General features: G+C 38.1%; 1 protein-coding gene across 1 annotated transcript in view; it reads left to right on the forward strand.

Moving 5' to 3' along the window:
• Positions 1 to 25301, forward strand: part of UNC5C (unc-5 netrin receptor C) — a 364176-nt gene that overhangs the window by 231270 nt on the left and 107605 nt on the right. The window contains exon 3 of the mRNA XM_040488026.1: positions 2994 to 3137. Within this exon, the coding sequence (XP_040343960.1) occupies positions 2994 to 3137 (144 nt within the window). The remainder of the gene's footprint in view (positions 1 to 2993; positions 3138 to 25301) is intronic.

A 25301-nucleotide genomic window follows, 5' to 3' on the forward strand; every position in this document is an offset into this window, starting at 1 on the left:
GCCATCCTTCCATGAACTCCTAGATATCAGAAAATGAGAATAATAATTGCAGTAAGACAGGAAATGAGAGGGCCTAAGCAGAGACTAGGAAAGAAGAAGGGAAGTAGCATTATTCGTTAATAAGTTGGGATTTATGCTGTGGAGATTGTTCTATTATTTAGACATTGACTAAAATAACATGCCGATCTTTTCATAGAGGAGTGAGGGACTTAGATATGCCAGTTTCTTGAAAATTCTTTTTAAACTGACCACTGTGGGGGTGCCTGGGTGCCTCAGTCAGTTAAGCGTTCGACTTCGGCCAGGTCATGATCTCACGATTTGTGAATTCAAGCCCCATGTCAGGCTCTGTGCTGACAGCTCAGAGCCTGGAGCCTGCTTCAGATCTTGTGTCTCCTTCTCTCTGCCTCTCACCCACTGATGCGCTCTCTCTCTCTCTCTCTCTCTCTCTCTCAAAAAATGAATAAACATTAAAAAATTTTTTTAAACTGATCACTGTAGAAGCATAAAGGATACCAATTTCCAAGACTTTAAACAATAACTTTAAATATATTTAATACATTTTTGGCCACAGAGTTGCCCCTTCAGGATCTTGCCCTGCCTTGGCTTATAAAATTCACTTTCCTGGGCTTCATTTCAGTTCAGGGGCTCTTGAGTGGATCTAAGGACTTAGTTGTTTCTATGACTCAAGTCCCTGCAGTTCCTGATAGAAAATATTGCTTATTTCCCTAGTGGAACAGCTTCCATTTATATTCAGTGTTCCTTATTTTTCCTGAGGGCTTTGACCCATTTGAGCATGGTCTCGGTTTTAGGACAAGTTCTGGAATACTCTTGTACTCTTCATGTCACCTATACCAAGAAGTCATGCAAATAGTTTAATAAATCATAACTTTTAGAAACTAAAAATTCCTAATATTCATATTTTTCATATTCATAACATAGTCATATATATGTGGATGTGTGTATATATACACAAATATACACATATATATGTGTGCATATATATTTATATTTACATTCTCATCTGATTACATCATCTGCATGCTTAACACACTTTGATGCTGTCCATGACTTTCAGAAAGAAATCCCAAATTCTGAACATGGAGTGCAGCTGTGGTTCTCAAACTGTAGCATGCATCAGAATTCTTGGAGTGCTTGTTAAACTAAAATTGCTGGGCTCACCTCTCAAAGTTTCGTACTCAATTTGAGTCTGGAGTGGGACCCAAGAATTTGACTTCCAACAAGTTCCCAGGTGATGTTGATGAAACTGTTCCGGGGCTACACTTTGAGAACCACCAGTCTACAAGAATATATATTAACCGATCTTTTTCTTCTCCCTAGCTTCATCTCATGCCACCATCTCTGTGTCTGGTGCTCAGTTGTCTTCTCCTGGGTTCTCAATCTCCTCATTCTCTTTCCTGCGTTTTCCCATATCTTCCGACCCTCTCCTTAGATAATTTAACCAAGTTAACTCACGTTGGATCCTTCGTACTAAGTTGAGTTCACTTGTTATTCACTCTCATTTTCACTATACTTCTTGGTTGCAGCATTGAACACAGTTGTAATTAAATAATAAATTGTATAATCTGTAGTTAATATGTACCCTCTGCACAATAATATAGGTTCATTGAGGGTAAGGACTATCTTACTCATCAGAGATTCACAAGTGCCTAGGGCAATACCTTTTCTATAATTGATATTAAATATTTGTGCAATGAATGAATGAATGAATGAATAGAAAGTACAAAGAAATATATTTAATCTTTCTTACTGTGCTTGTACTTAACCCAGTCAAATTCTTCTAGTCCCTCAGGATGCCCCTGCCAATACTCTCCATAGGTACCTCATACGGAAAGTGTGTGCAGGAAAACTGGCAATTGTCCACGTGCATTGATCAGATGATCCTTCTTGCTCAGTGAAAAGAAGCACATTGCAGAATGACTCTAAGAAATAGGCTTAGGTACATTAAGATAAATACTCCTAAAATGATAATCTCAGATTCTTAGTTCATTTTTTGTTATTTAGGATGACATAATGGTGTAAAATAAAATCCAATTATTTGAGCATTTTAGCTGGAAGACACTTTCAGAGGGTTTTGGTTACATTACAATTATAGAGAAACATTTGGGCTTTCAAAATATTGTGCATGAAAACTTTAAAGTCACACATTCTTTGGATAAAATAGCAGGGATTTGTTAACTTAAGGCTGGTATTTTTTTTAAAGAAAACAGTGTGCCTTAATAGCTAAAATGCAACTATTAAAATAACTTAGTTTTAAATAATCGCCACATATTTATAAAGTACTAGCTTATATTATGATAAAACCTGGCATATATATTTATATATATACATTTATGATTATAGTTTTAGGTCATTCTCATGTCATGTGAAGAGTTAGGGGAAGATTTAGTTACTGTAAAACTATACAAGGTGTTGTAAAACTGTATATAGCTTTTTGGTACCAGACGATATTATAATAAAATGTGGTATGTGTTTATATATGTTTGTGACTTATATACTTATGATTATAGTTTTAGGTTATTCTCTGTCATTTCATGTGAAGAGTTAGGAAGATTTAGTTATTGTAAGGTTATGTACAGCACACAGATATCTTTCCACAACCTATATAATTTGGTTACCATCTCCTTAGGAGATGTGAAATTCAAGTTCATGTTTGAATAAACCAAGGAAGATAACTCAGTGGAGGGTGAATGTTTGTCAGGCTATTTGAGAAAAGGTGTAATTTTGTGGAGTGATAGATCTGTTCGACTTTCATCTTCTGATGAAAGCAGATTTGAAATAGCAAATAAGAAAATGAAAAAGTTGAGAGTCCAATAACTGGGGCCAGAGGAAAAATCACAGGTGGACAGTGACGGTACCTGGTGTGTTGATCTATGGCATCAAGACGGATCACTCGGGGGAAATACACGGTGTGATGGTTTGAGTGTTGTTCGTACCAGTCTTTTCCTGACTTCAGTCTTCCTTTCTCTTGGCAGGTCTCATTGTCCGGGAAGTGAGCATTGAAATTTCCCGCCAGCAAGTGGAAGAACTCTTTGGGCCGGAAGATTACTGGTGCCAGTGTGTGGCCTGGAGCTCGGCGGGCACCACAAAGAGCAGGAAGGCCTATGTGCGCATCGCATGTGAGTCATGGCACACGGGCCACATGGGTTTCAGAAACCGGTGGAAGGTGGGAAAATGTAGACCGTAACTGCTCTAAATTCAAAGAACCGTCGTCAAAACTCCCAGATTTCTGCATTTGAGCTACACTTTCCCCTTAAGTCCCCAGGATACCATTTTGTTGTGGTGGTTGTTGTTTCAAGACGCTTTTAGTTTGTCTTTAGGGATGTGAAAGAATTAGTGGTACTTTCAAAAGATTCTGAATTTTCTTTTTGAATCTGGTAATAATTAGGCTACAGGAAAACCAAACTGTATTCCTTTAATAAGTTTATTCTGCCAGTGTGTTAAGACAATGTTGATTAGTTTTGTTATTGGAAATAGAAATGACCCATACAAAGCTTCTCTGTTCATTTTTGGAGCCATTCTAGTGCATCAAAACACAGCACTATTTTCCAAACTGTGTTAAATTCTAGAGTATTCATGTTTAGGGAGAGGTTGGGAAGTGCCTCACAAAAAAGCGGTCCATAATCAAATAAATGTGGAAAATAGTTTTTGGGGGGCCAAGATAAATAGGTTTATTCATTGCAAAATTCTTGGATTTTTAAATATGCTAATACATATTATCCCTAAGAAAAAGATGTAGCCTGCAGCTGTTTTTTGCAGGCCCCTCTTCTCAAGGAGTGCTATTCACATCTTGAGCAGCAATGGATGCTGCTTTAATCTGCCTTAAGGTTCCATACTGAGAAATTTTCTCAAGTATGAGACCACTGAAATCCATGTCAATTATATGATCTGAACTCTTTTGAATGTCTGCATTTGACTAAATTCTGTTTTGTGGTGGATGTCAGTATCACCCCCCAACACGTCACTGAGTCCCAATAGTCTTGGCTCTGAGGGTTCTCCCAGTTCCGTACCTGCCTCTTCCCTTCCCTCCTACTTGATCTAGATCCCAACCATTGCAAACACGCCCCAGCCAGTCTCAATGGCTCCACTTATTTCCCTTTTCTAGACCATCCTCCATATTATCACAGTGCAGTCTTCCTGAAACTCAGGTCTCTGCCCAGATCACTTCCCTCCCTGCTAAAATGTTACAGTAGCTTGGAGATAAAGGAAAAATTCCTTACCATTAATGCCATATGCCGTCGTCCGAGTCTGCTAGGGCTGGCATACAAAGTACCACAGCCTGGGTGCCTTAACCAGCCGAAATCTTCTTCTCACAGTTCTGGAAGCTACAGGTCTGAGATCAAGGTGCCAGCAATGCTGTCTCCTCCGAAAGCTTCTCTCCTGGGCTCGTGGATGCTTGTCTCCACATGTTTGCACTGTCTTCCCTCTGCAACTGTCCTGGCCCGCTGACATAAAGACAGGAGTCATATTGGATTAAAGCTACCCTAAAGGCCTCATTGTAACTTCATCACCTCTTTAAAGGCCTTATCTGCAAATAAAGTCACATTCTGGAGTCCTGGGGGTTAGGACGTCAACATGTGAACAGTTCGGCCCCTGACAACTATATTTCATGGTTTATATATGCAACCTGTATTTTCAGTGTCAACCACAAAGAATGTTTCCATTTTAGTCACAGTACATTTGAAATACTTTGATTTCCATGCTTTCCAGCTACTGTTCACAGTGAAGGGTTTCATCCTTCTCTTACTTCCCTTCATTTTTGTAAACATTCATTTATTTAACAATATTTAGTAAGCTTTTACTCTGTTCTTGGGACAGTTGTACCTATTGGGTATGGAGCCAAAAGCAAACATGTAATGATCCCTGCCCTCATGGAGTTTTACTTTCAGGTAAACAAGGGCGAACTCTAAATAAAGCAACTACTAATCAGGCACAGAGCAGATGGTAAGTGCTACAGAGGAAAGTAGGGGCGCCTGGGTGGGTTAAGCACCTGACTTCAGTTCAGGTCATGATCTTGCAGTTTGTGGGTTTGAGCCCCGTGTCAGGCTCTGTGCTGACAGCTCAGAGTCTGGAGCCTGCTTCGGATTCTGTGTCTTCCTGACTCTGTTCCTCCCCCACCATATGCTCTATATCTCAAAAATAAATAAACATTAAAAAAATTGTTTTAAATAGTAAAGCAGGAAAGGGGGGTATATTGTGCTCAGGGAGGGTAGTCATGGAATTCCTCTGGAAGAAGCTGACAGTTGAAGAAACCTGAAGGAGGAGGGGAAGGGGAGTTAGGCAGAGGGAGCCGCAAGTGTCACAAATACAGATACCCTGGGGCAGGAGTGTGCTGGTTATCCTAGGCAGATGGCCCAGGACACTGTAGGTGTAACATCTTTGGTTTTTATTTTGAGAAGAGAACTTTAGAATGTTTTAAGCAGAGGAATTCATGATTTGACTTCCATGTCAGCAGAATCATGACTTGTGCTTAGAATAGATGAAGAGTAGAAGCACAAAGACCAGTTATGAGGCTGTGTCTATGAGGGACGGTAAACTTGCATAGATAAGCAGCAGTGAAAGTGGCATAACCTGGATCCTAGATACAATAGTCTCCCTTCCCCGGGGCGGGGGGAGGGGGGAGGGGGAGAGATGTGTTCCAAGAACCTCAGTACATACCTGAAACTGCAGATAGTACCAAACCCTATACATGCTATGTTTTTTCTATATATACCTATGAGAAAGTTTAATTTATAAACTACGCATAGTAAGAGATTAACAACAATAAGTGAAGAAAAAAGAGAAAAATTATAAGGGTGCCTGGGTGGCTCAGTCGGTTAAGCGTCCGACTCTTGATTTTGGCTCAAGTCATTATCTCACAGTTCATGAGTTCAAGCCCCACGCTGGATTCTGTACTGACAGTATGGAACCTGCTTGGGATACTCTCTTTCCCTCTCTCTATGCCCCTCCTCCACTCACACTGTCTCTCTCAAAAGAAATGAGCATTTTTTAAAAAAGAAAAATGGTAACAATATACTATGAGAAAAGTTATGAGCGTGCACTGTCTCTCAAAATATCTCATTGTGCTGTCCTTCTCCTTCTTGTGACGATGTGAGGTGATAAAATGCCTGCGTCAGGAGATGAACAGCACAGGTGTCGTGATGTGGTATTAGTCTGCTGTCAGCCTTCTCATGATAAGTCAGAAAAGGGAACAACCGCTCCTGGACTGCAGTTGACGGTGGGTAACTTAAACCTCAGAAAGCAGAATGGTGGACAGGGAGGACTATTTTACATTTAAAGGCAGAGGTAATAGCTTTTGTTGAAAGGTTGGATGTGAGATGTGAGAGAAAGAGAGGAAAGAATGATTCAAGAGATGTTTGAAGAGTTTGTTTCAGACGTCCTCATGAACTCTTTCCTGTCTCCTGGGTCTCCAGAGAGACAGGCATCCCTTTCTTTTATACCTTCAGAACACTTTGCCCATTCTCTTAACACAAGGCTTGTCTCAATTAAATTATATTCACTGGTTGGAATGTCTGTGTTTCATGCCAGCAAGTTCTTTGAGATAAATTCTGCTTAAGTCAGTTTTGCTTGACTTTTTATCTTTTGTGCTTAGCCTAACGCCTAGAACATCATAGATGTTTAATAAATTTTGTTGAATTAAAACTGTTAATAAAAATCTCCCGGTGAAGTTTATTAAAATGCTATACATTAATCTTTCCTCTCTGAGCATATCTATGGAGATTTGCCTCTGTCTTTTGTGGATTCTCTGTGAAGTAGATCCTGGGATAGGGACATGCACACAGAGAGGGTGTTAAAGAGTACTCTTCGGGACAATACTGGTGCAGATATGTGGGCAGTAGGATTGAGCAGAAGGGGGACTTGAGCTTTGGGACAAAGGATGGCCCCATAGGGAGCTCTGGAGCTCAAATGGCCCTTTAGAGTTGCCCCACCGTGAGATACAGGGGGTTAGTGGGGCTTTATTCCTCCACATAGACTAGTCCATGGATGTGGGCCCCTACCCGCTTGTGTGTCCTGGGTCAAGTCAGCTTTCAGCAGCTGAGGGCAACACTCCCAATGGGTGGGATCAGTCCTAAAAAGGGGTCTCAGTGGCATACCCCATATCCACTGCAATCATCTGCCACAAATCTTGAATACTTTATTAATCATGAAGAAAAAAGGTAGTTTCAAACATTTTTAAAGGAAATAAGAAACTAATTGTTTTGGTCAAATATTTAAATGAATTCAAAGTTAGCTTCTAGGGGCAGCTGGGTGACTCAGTCGGTTGAGTGTCCCACTTTGGCTCAGGTCCTGATCTTGTAGTTCATGAGTTCGAGCCCTACATCAGGCTCACTGCTGTCAGCTTGTCAGCACAGAGCCCTCTTCAGATCCCCATCTCTCTGCCCAACCCCACTTGCACTTTCCCCAAAATAAATAAATATATGTAAAAGAAACCCAACAAAGTTAGCTTCTAATTACAATCAAAAGTAACACAATGATATGACTGTATCTTTATCTTTCATTGCTATGTGTTCATTAATATCAGTTACAATAAATATTTAAAATTGCCAGTTTATATTCCATATTAAATTGGCTTGGCTAGAAGCTGAAGTTTAAGGACTGCATAGTTCCAAGTGATGAATATCTTGTGCCAATTTCATATATATATATACAAATATATATACGTCATGTCATAGTACACGATATATGTATATGTCATATGTATATATATATTATTACACACACACACTCTCTCTCTATATATATATATGTCCCTATTCTCCACATAAATATTAAATATCTGTAAGAACCCCATCTTTCTTTGCAACATATTATACAAACTTCACTAAATATAATTTGACATTTTCAAATAATAACCAAACTGTTCTAGTAAGAGGTTAATTTGCCCATAACACCTTTTCATCTTCATGCAATAAGACTGAAGAGCGGTTTGCCTGTACTTCCATATTTTACTGAATTCATATGTGTGTGGCCGAGGACGACCATCCAACATGTAAAGATTTATTCATGTAGATTTTTATGACGCTAAAAAAGGAGGAGTTAAATTTCGGTGATCTCTGTCAGGGCTGATTCCTACAATGTGAGTTTGTGCTAATGTTGCACAAACTTGCAAATTTTCTAGTTTGCCCTGTTTCAAGTGAGCTGTGGGGCTTTGCCCAGTAATAATTTGACAGATGGCCATCACATAAACTGCAATTAAAGCTTAAATTTATCTCCGACAGAGATAACTGTGATGCTAAGGTTAAATAAATGCAGTTACCTCTCACCTAATTAGAAGTATACTCACGTATATGATGGAGAGGCTCATCATTCTTTCATTAAAAAGCTCTATTTTCAGAAGTTTCTAAAGCAGGAATGAATATTGGCTCTCTTTATCTGCTTATAATATGTTATTTATTCAAACTATATAAAATATAAAGCTGATTTGTGACACAATTAAGACAGAGGGGCAAAAAAAGGAAACCTAAGAGTTAGAATTTAGCCAGGCATGAGCTGAGAACATGACATGCTTGCTCTAGTATCGTGCACATTTACTGGAGGGCTGGGGTCTTATGTGGGAGCTGTGGCTTCCATTGCAAAGAGAGGACTTTCTTCTGAGAGACCTCAAACGGACACTGTAGTAACTATCCAAGGAGCCTTTATGGTAAGATAGCTACCAGTTTCATTAGGTCGTTTCTTCCAGCCTCTTTTTATAAAGCCAATGGGAAAATTCCTAGTATTAAGGCAAGACCGTAATTCAGGCAAAATGTTAACAAACACTGTCATTCTTTGGGATATGTCTTGATTTCACTAAGGCTGCTGTTTTGCTGTGGTGATTGTTGGGGATGTGTTTGTTGTTGTTGTTGTTGTTAGTGGGGAGGGATAATAGTGTCAGTAGCACAGTGGACTGGTTAGAGCACAAGTTTTGGACCCAGGCTGACTTACGTTCAAATCCTAGTTCCATCACTTACTAATATGACCTTGGTCACATGACTTAACCTCTCTGAGCCTTAGTTTCATCAACCGTGAAATGCAAATGATAGGGTTATTTCAAGATTAAATTAGACAAACTTGTAAAGCATCTGGAATAGTGCCAGACACAAAACAAACACTCAGTGAATGATAATAGGTGTTCATAACAACAGACATAATGATTTAAACTTTATTTGTGCATTTTGAAACTTACCAATACTAAGTTAACATTAAAAACTAAACAGTATCTTCTTGTTTTACAACTTCATGTCTCAGGCCTTGGTTCTCAATTCTAGAGGACGAAATTCCCTGCCAATTCACATACAATTAGATTGTAATTTTCCCCCTTGCCTGAGGATGGGGGGACACTCCATATGGTCACCCTTCCCCTACAATTCAGGAGTTACAGTGGATTTATGTGCACAGAGAATCCGTCTTCCTGGGAGTGGCAGGATGGTTCCTAAGAATGTCTTCTTTATTCTGTGTGCAAACCAATAAATCACAAAGGCCACTGGCTACAGATTGGAATTTGATAGTTCCTGGGAAGAATTAAGGAGGATTAGGTTGGCCCTCTCTGCTGTCTCTCATAGCTCCCTTGTCCTTTTCCCTGAGATCAGAGCCACCTTGTGACCACCTGTGGGTTTGGACCAAGCCTTGTTCATATTTATGAGTCTGTAGTGTCTAGCATGCTATCCAGAACAGCATTGTCCGAGGATCTTTGAGATCTGATGTGTTTACAATTATAGAACTTCTGCATTAAGACTAGCCCCACATCAATTGCTTGATAGCCCCATGCAACTGGTACTGGACAGAAGTATTGTAGAATAACGATAAAAATGGTGGCACTGTTTCAATCACCTTATTTTTCTCCTTACATGGTTATCTTTTTTCTTTTTTTTTTTTTTTTTTAGTGAAAGTACTTAAAGTCAATTCTCTCAGCAAATTTCAAATACATAATACAATGTGATTAAATGTAGTCACCATGCTGCAGAAAAATATCCCTAGAACGTATTCATTTGTAACCCAAAGTCTATACCTTTTGACCAACACTCACATGGACTAGCTCATTCAGTCCTTGGAACAATCCTATGTGACAGGTATACTAATCACTATTTTACAGATGAGAAAACTGACAACAAAGGGAGATTATAAAGTCCTGCCTGAGTTCACAACTGGTATATGGAAAGTTGGTCTGACCAGCTGGACAGAGTCCAGGCTTTAATGAACACTCTGGGTACAAATAGGAGAGGGGAGGACAATAATGTTTATGTCAGGTAGTAGTTCACAAAACTGTCTTTTTTTCCATAGGCATAATGTCAGAAGCTCGCTATTATTTAGTGCAGAAGTGTAATAAGGCCTCGGGTTCCTCTCTCTCTCCATTGCTTGGTCTACTCCAACCACACCAGTCTCCTTGTTTCCTGAGTGCAATACACTCATTTCAAATACAAGCTATTTGTAATATCTGTTCCTTACCACCTGGAAGAGTCTTCCTCAACTCTTGAATGGAGCCCACTTTCTTCTTTCATTCATATTTCTCTTCACTGGGGTCAACGCTGACCAATTTACCTTAAATCCACGGACTCCAACTCTGTCACTCTTGGAACCCCAAACCTGCTTTCTTTTTCTTGAGGGTGTTTCTCTTCATCATTATTTGTTTGCTTTTATGTTGACTGTCTCCACCACCAGAATATAAGCTGCACAATATCAGGCACTTTATTTTCTTTAGCACTGTGGCCCCAATGCCTAAAAATAGTGCTTTGCAAATGGTTGGTGCTAAGTAACTGAAGACATAAATAAATGGAATGAAATTGAATTACACTGAAAGCATAAGATGCGACAAAGTGATGATGTTGTTCAATGCTAATGATATGTTCTTTTAGTAAAAATGTTTTCTCACCCAAGTAATTCAAGGACATCCGATAGACTGAAGTGATTGCCTCTGTGCTCCCCCTGCAAGCCTCCATCACATTTTTGTACTTACTTATTTTCTTCGTAGCACTTACTGAATTCTCATCTACTATATACTTGCTTATTTATTATGTTAGCGGGTTGTGGTCTATCTCCCTCACCCCCTTAGGAAGTGAGATCCACACGGGCAAAGATTTTTGTTGGGTTTATTCACTGAGGAATTCAAAATGCCTACAGTGATGCTTGGCACAGTGTAGGAACTCAATATGTCTCTTAAGGGAATTCATTAATTAAAATTTCTATGGTGTGGGGGAGCAGTATCTTTAATTAAATATATGTACTCTTGTGAATTATTGCGTTGGTTTATATACACAGAAGCCATTGCTTGTGTCCTTATATGTTACTTTTCCATTTCCAACCTGTCTCCTCGGCAGAAAACAAAACTAAATTATACTAAATTATAGTTATTTAGCCAAATAACATATGTCTTGAACCAGGTGTTCTGAAAGATTTAGGTTATACCATGACAGAATCTGGTAGCCTGACTCCAAGTATCTTAATATAGCCCAGCAGATTTGCCTGCACACCAAATAAATAGCTTGTTTCCTAACGTTCAGTTCTGAACTGTGGTTTGATATGATCCATTGTGCAATCATTTAAGCACCCTAATGAGCCAATGATGAGTCACAGAGGCCAGACTTTGAATTAGAGAAGATTAACTGCACAATTTAGATTTTTTTAGATAGTGAGAGGGAAATCTTTAACAATACATTTCTTCTTGTTCCATATAAATCTCAACTGTTTTATTAAATAGTTCATCATGTGGTCCCCATGTGAAGATTAAAAACTATAACACATACCTGGTTTCATCAGTCTATGTTTTTCCAAACATACTTTCTATTGTATTTGGACAGAAATTCCCAAGATTCGTAGAGGACCCACAAACCCATAGACATTCACGGCTCATGTTTATTCTGAGAGGTAGACGACCAGTTGATAGAACACTGTCTCATAAGTTACATTTTGGGAGAAATCAGCTATCTATGTGTTATAGGCAGGGCTGGCAACCCACTGGACTAAAATGTGCCATTAAAGTAATGTTTTATGCTGTATGAAAAGGGAAGTTTACGGCTAAACTGCTTATTTGCAAGAAAAGCTTGTCTGCAATCATTGCATTCATTTCTTTGTACTCTGAGAAAAGAGCCTTAACTTTTTGATATGTCTGGTTCCTCATCCATAAAGTTGGCATGTTTCTTATTATTTATCCCTAAGACATACCTTAAAAAATATTGTGATGGCATATAATCATTTTTTTTCTAAAACTAAAGATGCCGTGTGAATATAAAAGAGTGGCTTGTATGGGTTTTTCCCTTCCTCTTCTCTGTAATGGATGTCATTTGGAGCTCTAGCTCTAAAATATTTATTTTTTAAAAAACCCTTTAGCAAAACTGAATACCAATATGTTTATTCTATAAATGCCCCAAAGCCAAGAAATAAAGAAGAATGGCTGAAATTATGTTTCCCTTCTGCAGGGAATTTGTGCACTTAGGATTTCTCTGTTTAAATGACCTCAGTGCAGTAAGGGATAGCCATCCCTGGGTAAAACTAAAGACATTGCCAAGATAATCCTTCTGCTGATTTCCTTAAAGATCATTCCAACCTCTGTCCCTGGATTGAAGTATTATGAAAGTGTTCACGGTAAATTCCTAAGGGTTGTCAAAAACATTACTTTTTAAAAAAATAGGTTACAAAATAAAACTCTGATATAAGCCCCCAGTAGTCCTATGAGTAGGAAGCCTTAGGTCACTTGACCAAGTCACTTATTTAAGAAATGGTGAATCTGAATTTTAAACACACTGGTGACAATGCTTGACTTTTCAACCTAATTATAGATGAAACTTCATATAGTTTATTTATGTTGGTTTGTTGGTTTTTGTTTGTTTTGTTTCATCTTTTACAATATTTGAGAAGAAAAGGCAAGTGGGAAAGAGAACTTCATCTCATATTTTGTAGACATTGTGTCCCTTACATTTAAAAATCATGGTAAGAGTTGCTAAATATATGTATTAAAAAAAATCATGATTTTTTAAAAATTCTAGCCAAGATAAGATAATCTATTCCTGAAAAAGAAAACCATGGCAAACTTTTTAGGGCTGTATGGCCTTAAGGTTGGCATTTGTTACTTTTAATAAGTGTCCAAAGCTCAGAAGACTGATCTAGTTCTCTCAAAATATGCTGTACTGGTCAGTTCACAGCACTTACTTCCCATTAACAGCCAGAGTTGGTGATTTAAGCATAAGTGGTACTCTGCTATGACAACATAATTAGTGCCTTTTATCATTATTGGAAGAAAGATACTTCTTTTCCTTCTAAGAGCATAAGTATTAGGACTATATGTGACCACAGAATTATCTTATTCACTAGAGGAGCGCTTTGAAAGTACATTAAAACAAATTTTTCAAAAGTAAAAAAAAAAAAAGGTTCAGCACCTCTCTGTTCTTCCAACATGTAAAAGAATTAATTGTATGAAAATGTGAATCGTAGTAAATCAGCTATATTTGCTTGATGCGAAGACAGACCTGTGTCAGAAGGTACAAAAGATGGTCAGAAAGTATAACAGGTAACTGCAACATGAACCTCTTCTAAGCACAGAGTTTCTCTAGATCGAGAGCTGCTTTGTCAAGACTTGCTCAGTCTGCGAGGCAAGAAGCTTAATTCTGATACTTGGAGTATGGCTTCTTGGTAGAAATAAATAAATATGTAAATAAACAAATTATTATTTATTTAATTAAATATCAGTATAAGCAGGAACTCTATCAAAGTTTGACAGCTGGGGCTGGATGGAATGGATATCTGAGTGAGGACATTTGTAGAGGGCTTTTAGGTAATAGCATTGTCCTCTTAAGGGTTTTTACGTGTATTACTTTATTTGATCTTCACAATAACCCTGTGAGATAAGTACTGTAGTTATTCTCATTCTAGGGGTGAATAAACAAAAGCAAATAAATCTCTGAACACACAGGACCAGGATTAAAGTCAGGCAGGTGGATCCAAGCTGCACACTCATAACCCCTGTGGTAGGCTGGATAATGGTCCCAAAGGCATCAGGGTCCTAGTCCCTGGAACCTGTAAACCTTACCTTACATGGAAAAGGACTCTTTGCAGATGTGCTTAACCACCCTGAAAGGGAGAGGTTATCCAGGATTATCCAGGTGGGCCCTAACTGCCATCACAGAGGTCCCTATAAGAGAAAGATAGAGAAAGATTTGACACAGATAGAAGAGGAGGGGCCATGGGATTGCAGAAGCAGAGACTGGAGCGATGCTGCTACAAACCAAGAATGCTGGCAGCCATGGAATCTGGAAGAGGCCACCTTTGGAGTCTCCCAGAGAACTTTTGGAGGGTGTACAGCTTTACGGTCTCCTTGATTGTGGCCCAGTGAAACTGATTTCACATTGCTGGCCTCCAGACTATGGGAAAAATTTGGGGTATTTTAAGCCAGTAAATTTGTGGTCATTTCTATAAGAAATAAATGCAAGCATTATGTAGTACTCCTCCTTCAACAGACCTACATAATGGGGTAGCCTGCTTATAAATAGCTGCTGAACTTGAACAAGGAAGTTAACCTCTGAGGGTTTTAGATGTATTATCTATAAAGTAAGGGGGTTGAACTGTGTAATTTCAAAGAGTTTGTATAGTTACCATAAGAGAAATTGTTTCCAGATCTTCAGTAAACGGGTTTACCAGATTATTTTGGAAATTGATTTTAATTCAACATTTTTTAAGGATCTCCTATGTACTAAGCACCAAGCACCGAGATATATTTGACCCTAAAGAATTTTTAAAATGAAAAAATAAAATAGCATTTGACTGGCTGGGATTATTTACTTTATCTTCTTAAAGTGAAACTTGGGGCACCTGGGTGGCTCAGTAGGTTAGGCCTCTGGCTCTTGATTTCGGCTCAGGTCATGATCTTAAGGTTTGTGAGATTGAGCCCCGGATCAGGTTCTGTACTCACTGCTCCTCCCCCATTCATGTGCTCTCTCTTTCTCCCTCTCTCAAAATCAATAAATAAATATTAAAAAAAATAAAGTGAGGGGGTCTGGGTGGCTCAGTTAGCTAAGTGACTGACTCCGGCTCAGGTCAGATCTCATGGTGCGTGAGTTCAAGCCCCACGTCAGGCTCTGTGCTGACAGCTCAGAGCCTGGAGCTTGCTTCCGATTCTGTGTCTCCTGCTCTCTCTGCCCCTCCCCCCTCGAGTTCTGTCTCTCTCCCTCTCTAAATAAATGAATAAATAAACAAGCAAACATTAAAAAAACTTTTTTTTTAATAAATAAAAAAATAAAGTGAAATTTAACAGTGATGTAATATCTGCTAGAAAGATGGCTATAACTATGCAGACACACCCCATATCAGAAAGTTTTGTGTAGTGAACTCTCAGTTGGGAATGCAAATTGCAACATACCTTGAATGGTAACTCCTGCTTAGTTGTAACCTCCCAGGGTTCTGTGCTGGGGAAGCTAAGTGAGGCTAAATCCAGACTCCAGAGAAAAGAGTATAATGACTTACACTGTCATGGAAGGCACTGGTGCCGAACATTTGCTATTTCTACTCTAAAGAACAAGAGCTGAGAAGAAATCATAACCACTCTGGACACGTTCCTACTTACCTGAAAGAGATTCAGGGTTTTGTTTACATAGCAACCATAACAATGAAGACACTGGTTCAGAAAAGAATGTGGGAACATATTTATCCTATGTAGTCATCAAAAATTACAGAAATAATTACAAAGTGTCTTTCCAGCCATCAAGAAACCTCTTGCTTCTCCTGACTCATGTGCTAATGGTTTCCATTTATTTAAAATGGAATCGTTTTCATTTATTTAATATTCTGAAATCCTAACATTTATTGCCTAACATTATTTCTGAAAGTACGCAAGGGAACATAAATTAATAATTGTACAATGTGAATTCGGAAAATGTTATATATGGAATCCTACTAACAGAAACAGCTCTGCCCACCAAGGTCTGTTTCTTGGTTAAGCATCTGAGAGTCAGAAGGAAGAAGAGCTATGGGGAGAAATCCAGAGGATTGTCTCTGAGGTAAGAAAGAAGCCGCAAGAAACATTAAGTTAACTTTGACACACTCACCACTGAATTTGCTAGACCAACGTCTCAAAGTGGCAGTTCATAGGCCCAATATAGCTTACCAACTTCTCGGTTCGGCCCTCAAAATACTCGGTTCGGCCACACAAGAATTCTTGATAAATTTTAAGTAGTTAACAACCTATAGGATTAGAAAAAAAGCTCACATAATGACTGGCATTACCAGCTTCTGTTACCAATGAAATATGGGGCCTGTGGGCCCGAGTCTCCATTCCTTTATGGCAACATGCAACTTACTGCTTGAGTAGCAAGAGCAGAAAGTAAAGTGGATTGGTTTTTTATTCTTGTCACTATTAAAATTTAGAAATGAAAGATAGCCCGGGTAGGCATCATGTTTCAAGAAAAAAAAAATTCTGTGCCTCACTTTCTATCATTTATTGTCACCTGCGTGGTCCCTAGATACATGTGAAATTTCAAAAGCTGATCAGCCTATACAAAAGCTTTCTGCTGCTGACAGTTTGGAAATACCAGTAGAGGGACCATTAAGAACCAGGTGGTAAGAACCACACTGAGAAGCAAGTTTGCTTGGTTTCCACAACCTCCCAAAGCCTCCCTCCTGCTGCCTACAAGATCTAGCCCAGCACCATACGTATCATGGGTGCTCCATAAATAATCAACAGTCAGTCATTAAGTGGTTCACATATTTAAGTGCTGTGTATAAAACACACCTGTGGGACCATTTAAAAGTGTAGATTTCCAAGGCCCAACCTGAGATGAAATCTGCACTATTATCAAGCACAGAATGGCAGTCCTTGGATTTCTCTTTGTGAAATATCATCTTCAATAATTAGCCCGTCACACTCATCAATTTTTTGTCTCACTTGATTATATTTATTTTGACTAGTAATGATAATACCTAATACCTGTGTAGTGTAATAAATTCGCTAATACAGTGGGGAAAGGTGGGTGGGGGAATATTATCTTTTGGGCACATATATCCCAGGCACACACGATGTTAAGATTTTATAGGTCTTCCTATATAACCTATAATATAGTAATTATTATGCCCATTTTTCGGCTAAAGAAACTAAGGCAAGGAAAGGTTAAACAGTGTGCTCAAGGTCACACAGCTGGCTCTGAACCCAGTTTTCTCTATGCAGACTCTGCTCTTAGCTACAATGTTATCTTGCCTCCCAGAACTTTCAGATTTTCACAGTGACCTACAATAAAAAATATATTTATATCATGGTCTTCTTACACATAGAAATACACACAGATATATATGTGTGTTTGTGTGTGGGTATATGTATATGTATATACATATATACACACATAATACTATGTATGATACATCTTGGTATTTTCTGTTCATTCGGTTTCATATCTTTAATGTTGTTTTTCAATCCGCTAAATTGATCTCATAACTCTTTAAGGGGACATGACACATAAGTTTGAAAAACATAGCAATAAACCTTAAATTCCAAAAGACAATAAGGAATATTAGATACTATAGTTTATAGACAATATGGCTAAAGTATGCAAGAAAACGACATGCTGAAAATTTACTCATATGAGTAATAATCTTTCATTTCAGACCTCTCTGAGTATTAATAATAGAAATTGTTATAATTTATTACATGTTCTGTGCTTTATAATCTTTCGAAAACTTCTCACATTCAATATGTCTTTTAATATTCACAAAACTCTATGAGGTATGAAAGAAATGAAACAACCAACAGTAATAATGCAATATTTCATTTATCTTATTATTATTCTGTGGAATTTAAGGATTTTCATTCCCACCAGAATAGACTATTGAAGTTTACCCATTGGAGAATTCTCTTTTTTTTTTTAGGTAACGGATGCTTTGTTATTGGAAAATCAGTCATTAGTTTTCCTAATATAAATTAGGAATGCATGGTGTTTTAAAAAAGCAGGAGATATATATTTCTTTTTTAAATAACTTATTGTCAAGTTAGCTAACATAGAGTGTATATAGTGTAGCCTTGGCTTCGGGAGTAGATTCCCGTAATTCATCATTTAAACACAACCCAGTGCTCATCCCAACAAGTGTCCTCCTCAATGCCCATCTCCCATTTTCCCCACCTCCCCTAACCCCCACCTCCATCAACCCTTAGTTCTCTATATTTAAGAGTCTCTTATGTTTTGCCTCCTTTGTTTGTAATTTATTTTTCCTTACTTTCCCCTATGGTCTTCTGTTAAGTTTCTCAAATTCCACATGTGAGTGAAAACATATGATATCTGTCTTTTTCTGACTTTTCATTTAGCATAACACCCTCCAGTTTCATCCACATTGTTGAAAATGGCAAGATTTCATTCTTTTTCATTGCCAAGTAGTATTCTATTGTATGTATATGGATAGATAGATATAGATATAGATACAGATATATAGATATGTATCTTCCACATCTTCTTTATCCATCCATCAGTTGATGGACGTTTCATCACATTAATGGAAGAAAGGGTAAGAACTAGATGATCCTGTTAATAGATACAGAAAAAGAACTTGACAAAATATAGCATCCTTTCTTAATAAAAATCCTCAAGAAAGTCGGGATAGAAGGAACATACCTTAACATCATAAAGCCATATATGGAAGGTCCACAGCTAATATCATCCTCAATGGGGAAAAACTGAGAACTTTCTCCCTGAGATTAGGAATATGACAGGGATGTCCACCCTCACCAATATAGTTTAACATAGTGTTTGAAGTCCTAGCCTCAGCAATCAGACAACAAAGTGAAATAAAATGTATCCAAATTGGTAAAGAAGTCAAACTTGCACTTTTCGCAGATGACATGATACTCTACATGGAAAATCTGAAAGACTCCACCAAAAAAAACACTAGAACTTGATGCATGAAGTCAGCCAAGTCACAGGATGTAAAATCAATGTACAGCAATCAGTTGCATTTTATACACCAATAATGAAGCAACGGAAAGAAATATCAAGGAATCAATCCCATTTACAGTTGCACAAAGAACCATAAAATACCTAGGAATAAATCTAACCAAAGAGGTAAAAGATCTGTATGCTGAAAACTGTAGAAAGCTTATGAAAGAAATTGAAGACACAAAGAAATGGAAAGTCATTCCATGCTCGTGGATTGAAAGAACAAATATTGTTGAAATGTCAGTGCCGCCCAGAGCAATCTATACATTCAATGCTATCCCAATAAAAATAGCACCAGCATCTTTCACAGAGGTAGAACAAACAACCCTAAAATTTTCATGGAACCACAAAAGACCCCCAATAGCCAAAGTAATATTGAAAACGAAAGCCAAAGCTGGAGGCATCACAATGCCAGACTACAAAGCTTGTACTATAGCTGTAATCATCAACACAGTATGATAGTGGCACAAAAACAGACACATAGACCAATGGAATAGAATGGAGAACCCAGAAATGGACCCTCAAATGTATGGCCAACTAATCTTTGACAAAGCAGGAAAGAATATCCAATGGAAAAAAGACAGTCTCTCTAGCAAATGGTGTTGAGAGAACTGGACAGCAACATACAGAAGAATGAACCTGGACCACTTTCTTACACCACACCTTATACAAAAATAAATTCAAAATGAATGAAAGAGCTAAATGTGAGACAGGAAATCATCAAAATCTTACAGGAGAAAACAGGCAACAACCTCTTTGACCTCAGCCGCAGCAACTTCTTACTTGACATGTCTCTGAAGGCAAGGAAAATAAAAGCAAAAATGAACTATTGGGACCTCATCAATATAAAAAGCTTCTGCACAGCAAAGGAAACAACAAAACTAAAAGGCAACCAATGGAATGGAAGAAGATATTTGCAAATGACATATCAGATAAAGGGTTAGTATCAACAATCTATAAAGAACTTACCAAACTCAACACCCGAAAAACAAATAATCCAGTGAAGATATGGGAAGAAAATACGAATAGACACTTTTCCAAAGAAGACATCCAGATGGCTAAGAGACACATGAAAAGATACTCAACATCACTCATCATCAGGGAAATACAAATCAAAACCACATTGAGATACCACCTACACCAAAGTGACTAAAATTAACAATTCAGGAAGCAACAGGTGTTGGCGAGGATGTAGAGAAAGGAGACCCCTCTTGCACTGTTGGTGGGAATGCAAACTGGTGCAGCCACTCTGGAAAACAGTATGGAGCTTCCTCAAAAAATTAAAAATAGAATTACCCTACGACTTAGTGGTACTAAAAATTTATCCAAAGGATACAGGAGTGCTGATTCATAGGGGCACATGTCCCCTGTGCTATCTATCCACAATAGCCAAATTATGGAGAACTCTTGACTTCATAGTGTCAGTCTACCACATTGCCAAGATCTGTCTTTTAAAAAATATTTTATTCAAAAAAAAATAAAAAATAAATAAAAAATATTTTATTCTAATGAATCTTTCTGTACAATGAAGTAATATTGCTGAGGAAATAAATATTTTTTAATAAATATCAACAATTAAAAAAAAAACTTAGAGTAAGGACATAGTCATCTTTAAAAAAAAAAAAAAAACAGTATCAGCAACCTGCCTACTCAGACACTATAGGAACATCTCTTGCTGATATTTTCTTTCGGTTTCCTTTCAAAATCAGTGGGGCTTACAGGTGTTTAGATGGTAGTGTGATGCATTATACTCAAAAATGGCCTGTGCAGCCTTGACTTTTCAGTCGTAGGCGTTACTCCCCCTTTTTGGAGTGTCAGGCAGAGATGCTCAAGGGATGGAGATGTGATTTTCTGCCCCTTCCATAAATATGCACATTGACATGATGGGGCTTTCTTACATGCTATTTTGGGTAGGCATTCCCCTCCCCATCTCTCCATGGAGACAGAAAATTACTTTTGTCAAAGTTATTCTCAATGCATTTACAATCATCCAAGTTTTAATTTTAGTTGGCTTTTATGATTGCTTCCTTGGATTTGTATAAAGAACTTTCTGGTATTTTTAATACTGAATCATCTGGAACCTATCATTTTCCCTGTTTTCTCTTAGCTATACCTATAGATCCAAGTATCCAAAAATTCCACGAAAATTGTTCTGAGGGAAAATTATAAGCTGTTGTCTTCAAAGATTCGCCAACTCCTCTATTATTTAAAAATGATTTCTCCTATTGTTTCTTTTAGATACTAGTCATTGGTATAGCTCCTTAAAAATCCATCACAACCAAGAAGTATTTTATTCAACACAGGAAAACCTTTTTCCCCTCAAACACGTATTTAAAATGTTAATCTAATCAGTCATTGGCCCTTTTATATAGCAAAAGAGACCTTCAGAAGCATCCATACATTTATTTTTATTTTAGAAATGAGGAAAGGGAAAGGCCCAGTCTTCGAACTCCCAGTTAGTCTTCATTTCTGTTCACCACATTGCCAAAAAGCAGAGTTCATGTTTGTAGAATGCCATTAATTAGTGTATTCCACTTCATAAATAATTCGTAACCACTGTAGTATTATTTTGCAAAAGAAAAAAAAATCATTGAAAGCGTCAAGATTCTACAATAGAAAATGAGACGTCGTATGTGCCCATGCATGTAGGGGTTCTGAAAGGCTTTCTTTGATTACTGTGTAAATGGTAAATAGAAATCCATATAGTTTCAAGTCTGATTCTACATCTGCTAATTGGATTTTGCTGTATGGATTTAGTAAGCCAATATTCATGCTCTTAAGTAAACATCTCTCAGAATGCATGCATATGACAAAGCTGGTTTTTCTTTTAATCGCTGGAATCAACGACTAAATCGGAGGTAGGCCAAGTTGACTTTGCAAAAGTAATCTAGATTATAATGAAAGGACTTTATACTTATTTTACTACCAGCAGAACTAATGGAAAGAAAACAGAAATGTAGAATCCTAAAGGTTTTCCAAGGGCAGAAATTCATCTCTTTTCCTGACAGGAATACCCACATTATTCTGAAGCGTTCTGTTTTACATCTAATTCCTGGCTGACAAATGTCCGTTTTTCATGCTTATTCATTCGTCACCCTTGTGTTCTCTCTGCCTGCAAGGCATCCAGCCTGCCTTCTATCACATCTCTGCAAATGATAAAGGATATGCTTAAAACGTTACCCACCCTCCCCTTGCAGAGGCATCCAGAAGTGAGCAGCTGCATTCCTGGACAACCACAATATATTCTATGCTCGTTACACAACCTGAGAGCTAGAAAAGAGGGTTTATGGCAGAAATTAAAAGGATTTTGCAGGAAGAAGTATTGCCTCGTGGGGGGTTAAATGCGAGATCATTTTAGAAATTACATAAAATTTATATGGAGTTTAAAGCCAAACCATTAAAACGAAATAATTACAAGGTATTCAATGATGGCTCAGTTAAACCTGTCTCTCGAAGGATGTGCCTCTGATGTGTGGTCACCATTCTCAGTTAGGAAACAGGGATCATCCTAAGAAGTGCCTTCATATGGCAGGAATTTGAAAACCATGCCAAAAACTACACCATATCCTAAGAATTACAGCATGCTGCATTCAAACCCATTGCCTCTTAATGGTGTTGCTGACTTCTGTCATCATAAAATTTTTTCAAAAGAGCAGTAGATTCTCATGATGGTCATTTTGCCAGTTCCCGTGCACCCCTCAACCCAGCTTGGCTTTCACTTTCCATTCACACCTAAATGTCCCAAACCAGTGGCTTCTTCACCCTTCTGAATCCTTCCCTGCATTTGTCCTGTTGGCCTCTCATCTTGTTAAAACGTTATTCTCCTCTTGGCTCCTCTGACACATGTCTGTTTGGTTTCTCTCTTGCCTCTTTGTTCATGCCATGTCATTTTGCTGGCAGCCTTTTCTTTTGAATGTTGGTGTCCTGTACGTTGAGCACTCGGTCTTTCTCCTGGTGATGTAATCTGTTTCCCATGCTTCGGTCGTCTCCTAGACAACAAAGCACAAATCGCTTACAAGGAGGTTTTTTATAAGTTCTAGTGTTTCTCAACTTGGGATGGATTTTGCCTACTGGGGACATTAGGCATCTGTCTGTGGGCATTTATTTTACCACAGCTGGAAGAGGTGCTCCTTGCTTTTAGTAGGTGACGTCCAAGGATGCTGCTAAGTATCTTGCTATGCACAGGACAACCTGACAACAGAGAATTATCCAGTCCCAAATGTCAGTAGTACTGAGCCTGAGAACACATGATCTGGATTTATTGCACTTTCCACTTGAATATCCTGTACACACCAAACTGAACCTGTACCAAGTACATCGCTATCTTTCTCTTCACTTTCCTTTCTAATTCTGTACTATATCATCTAGTGATGGTGCCATCTTAACAATTGCAATAATGGGGCGCCTGGGTGGCGCAGTCGGTTAAGCGTCCGACTTCAGCCAGGTCACGATCTCACGGTCTGTGAGTTCGAGCCCCGCGTCAGGCTCTGGGCTGATGGCTCGGAGCCTGGAGCCTGTTTCCGATTCTGTGTCTCCCTCTCTCTGCCCCTCCCCCGTTCATGCTCTGTCTCTCTCTGTCCCAAAAATGAATAAACGTTGAAAAAAAAAATTAAAAAAAAAAAAAAACAATTGCAATAGCTAACAATATACTATTATTCTTGCCTCCTGGCACTCTCCAAATACTTGGGTCTTCTGAAATGTATGATCTTTTTATTTCCAGAATCTGCTTCTTCCTTCTCCTCTTCCTCCTCCGCACTATCACTAGCCAAGTTCAAGACCCCGTCATTCCTCCTACTCTACTCAGATGGGTTCCTAACTACCTTCTGTCTCTTTACCACCACCTCTGTCACGTCTGTCACAATGAGGGGAGTATGATATCTGATCCTCTTCCTTTGCTTAAAAGCTTTTGAGGGCTTGCCATTGCTTAGCATGGCAGGAAGGCTCTCACAAGTAGATCTCAGCTTACCTTTTTAGTCTTGAGTCTTTTTATCTTACACATCATCATCTTAAGCACTTAAGCAAGTGTGTACCAAAGAATATAATACTAAATATGAAAATAATTTGTTTTAGCTATTTGGATGCATACGTACCTCATTCTTATTCTAAGCCCTCATTTTGTGATATGCTTATTAATTTAACCAAGAGAGTCAATAGGTTCTTAAATTTGAGAACTAATTCCAGTCATTATTTTTTCACCCTACCCCACATCAGATGGAAGTTTTTCAGAATGATTTTTTTTTATAAACAAGATATATCTGGTCAAGAACATTTTGTCCCATAAAAATTGTCCACCGCTGCTATTATTCTTATTAGTACTTGGAATTTTGCCAAAATTTTTATCTTGATGCAGATCCAAAACAAAGAGAAACTACGTAAGAAAAGAAAGAGTTAAAAAAGAGAAGAAAAGAAGAAGAGAGTAACAAGTTTTTAATGTTTGTGTTGGAAGGACACAGATTAACCAAAAGATGTCTGATGAAAGGGATGTGTGTAATAGCAAAATATGTACAAATCAAGTCTCAGAAGGTTCTAATGTAGCATTGGTTATTTTGCTGTAAGGCTTTCGGTAATTTGATAGATATGTTTCTTACATGTAAAATAAAGACATGATTTCGATAACTTATAAGTCCTAATAACTGTGGATTTTAAGTGTTTATTTTTGCAATATACTCAATTTCTTGATAATCAAATCAGAAGTGGCCTTCTGACAGAAATTTTGTCACCGTTTGGCGAGTCTCTTGTCTTACTTCAGATCATATATATCCATAATTTTCTCACAACCCCTAAACTTTTGAAGGTTTTCTTATGCCGAGAAATTCAACAAATGGCAAGTTTGTAACAATGGATTTTTTTTTCTGTCCGTGCTTCCTTCCAGATCGTGCTTTCTGATAGCTCCTTGAAAGACATTAGGAATATACCTCCAGAGTCTTTGGGTTTTCACCCACAGTTCAATAGGCTTAAATGGTACTTTTAGATTCTTAAGTCTTTATCAAAGATGTGACATGGAAGGATAGAAGCATTAATTTATAATCAAAATCAACTGGACAAAATTCCAATAACTTTTCATTGGAAGGAGCTGAAACTGTATGTGTATGAAATAAAATGTTTAATATATTTTTTTGTTTATATAAATGTTGCTTCAAAGCTCTGTGGCAGAATCATTTATTTTTTAACTTTGGCATTTAAAATAATAAACCGATTTTTTTAATCAATAGTTTGTTATTTTTAATGTTTATTTATTTTGAGAGAGCATGCACATATGTGCATGTGGGGGAGGGGCAGAGAGAGAGAGAGAGAGAGAGAGAGGGTGAGGGAGAATCCCAAGTGGGCTCCACGCTGTCAGCACAGAGCCCGATGTGGGGATCAGTGATCTCACAAACTGTGAGATCATGACCTAAGCCAAAATCCAGA

Source organism: Herpailurus yagouaroundi, unplaced genomic scaffold, assembly GCF_014898765.1.
Source record: "Herpailurus yagouaroundi ecotype Mexico unplaced genomic scaffold, PumYag 28, whole genome shotgun sequence".
Taxonomy (NCBI): Eukaryota; Metazoa; Chordata; class Mammalia; order Carnivora; family Felidae; genus Herpailurus; species Herpailurus yagouaroundi.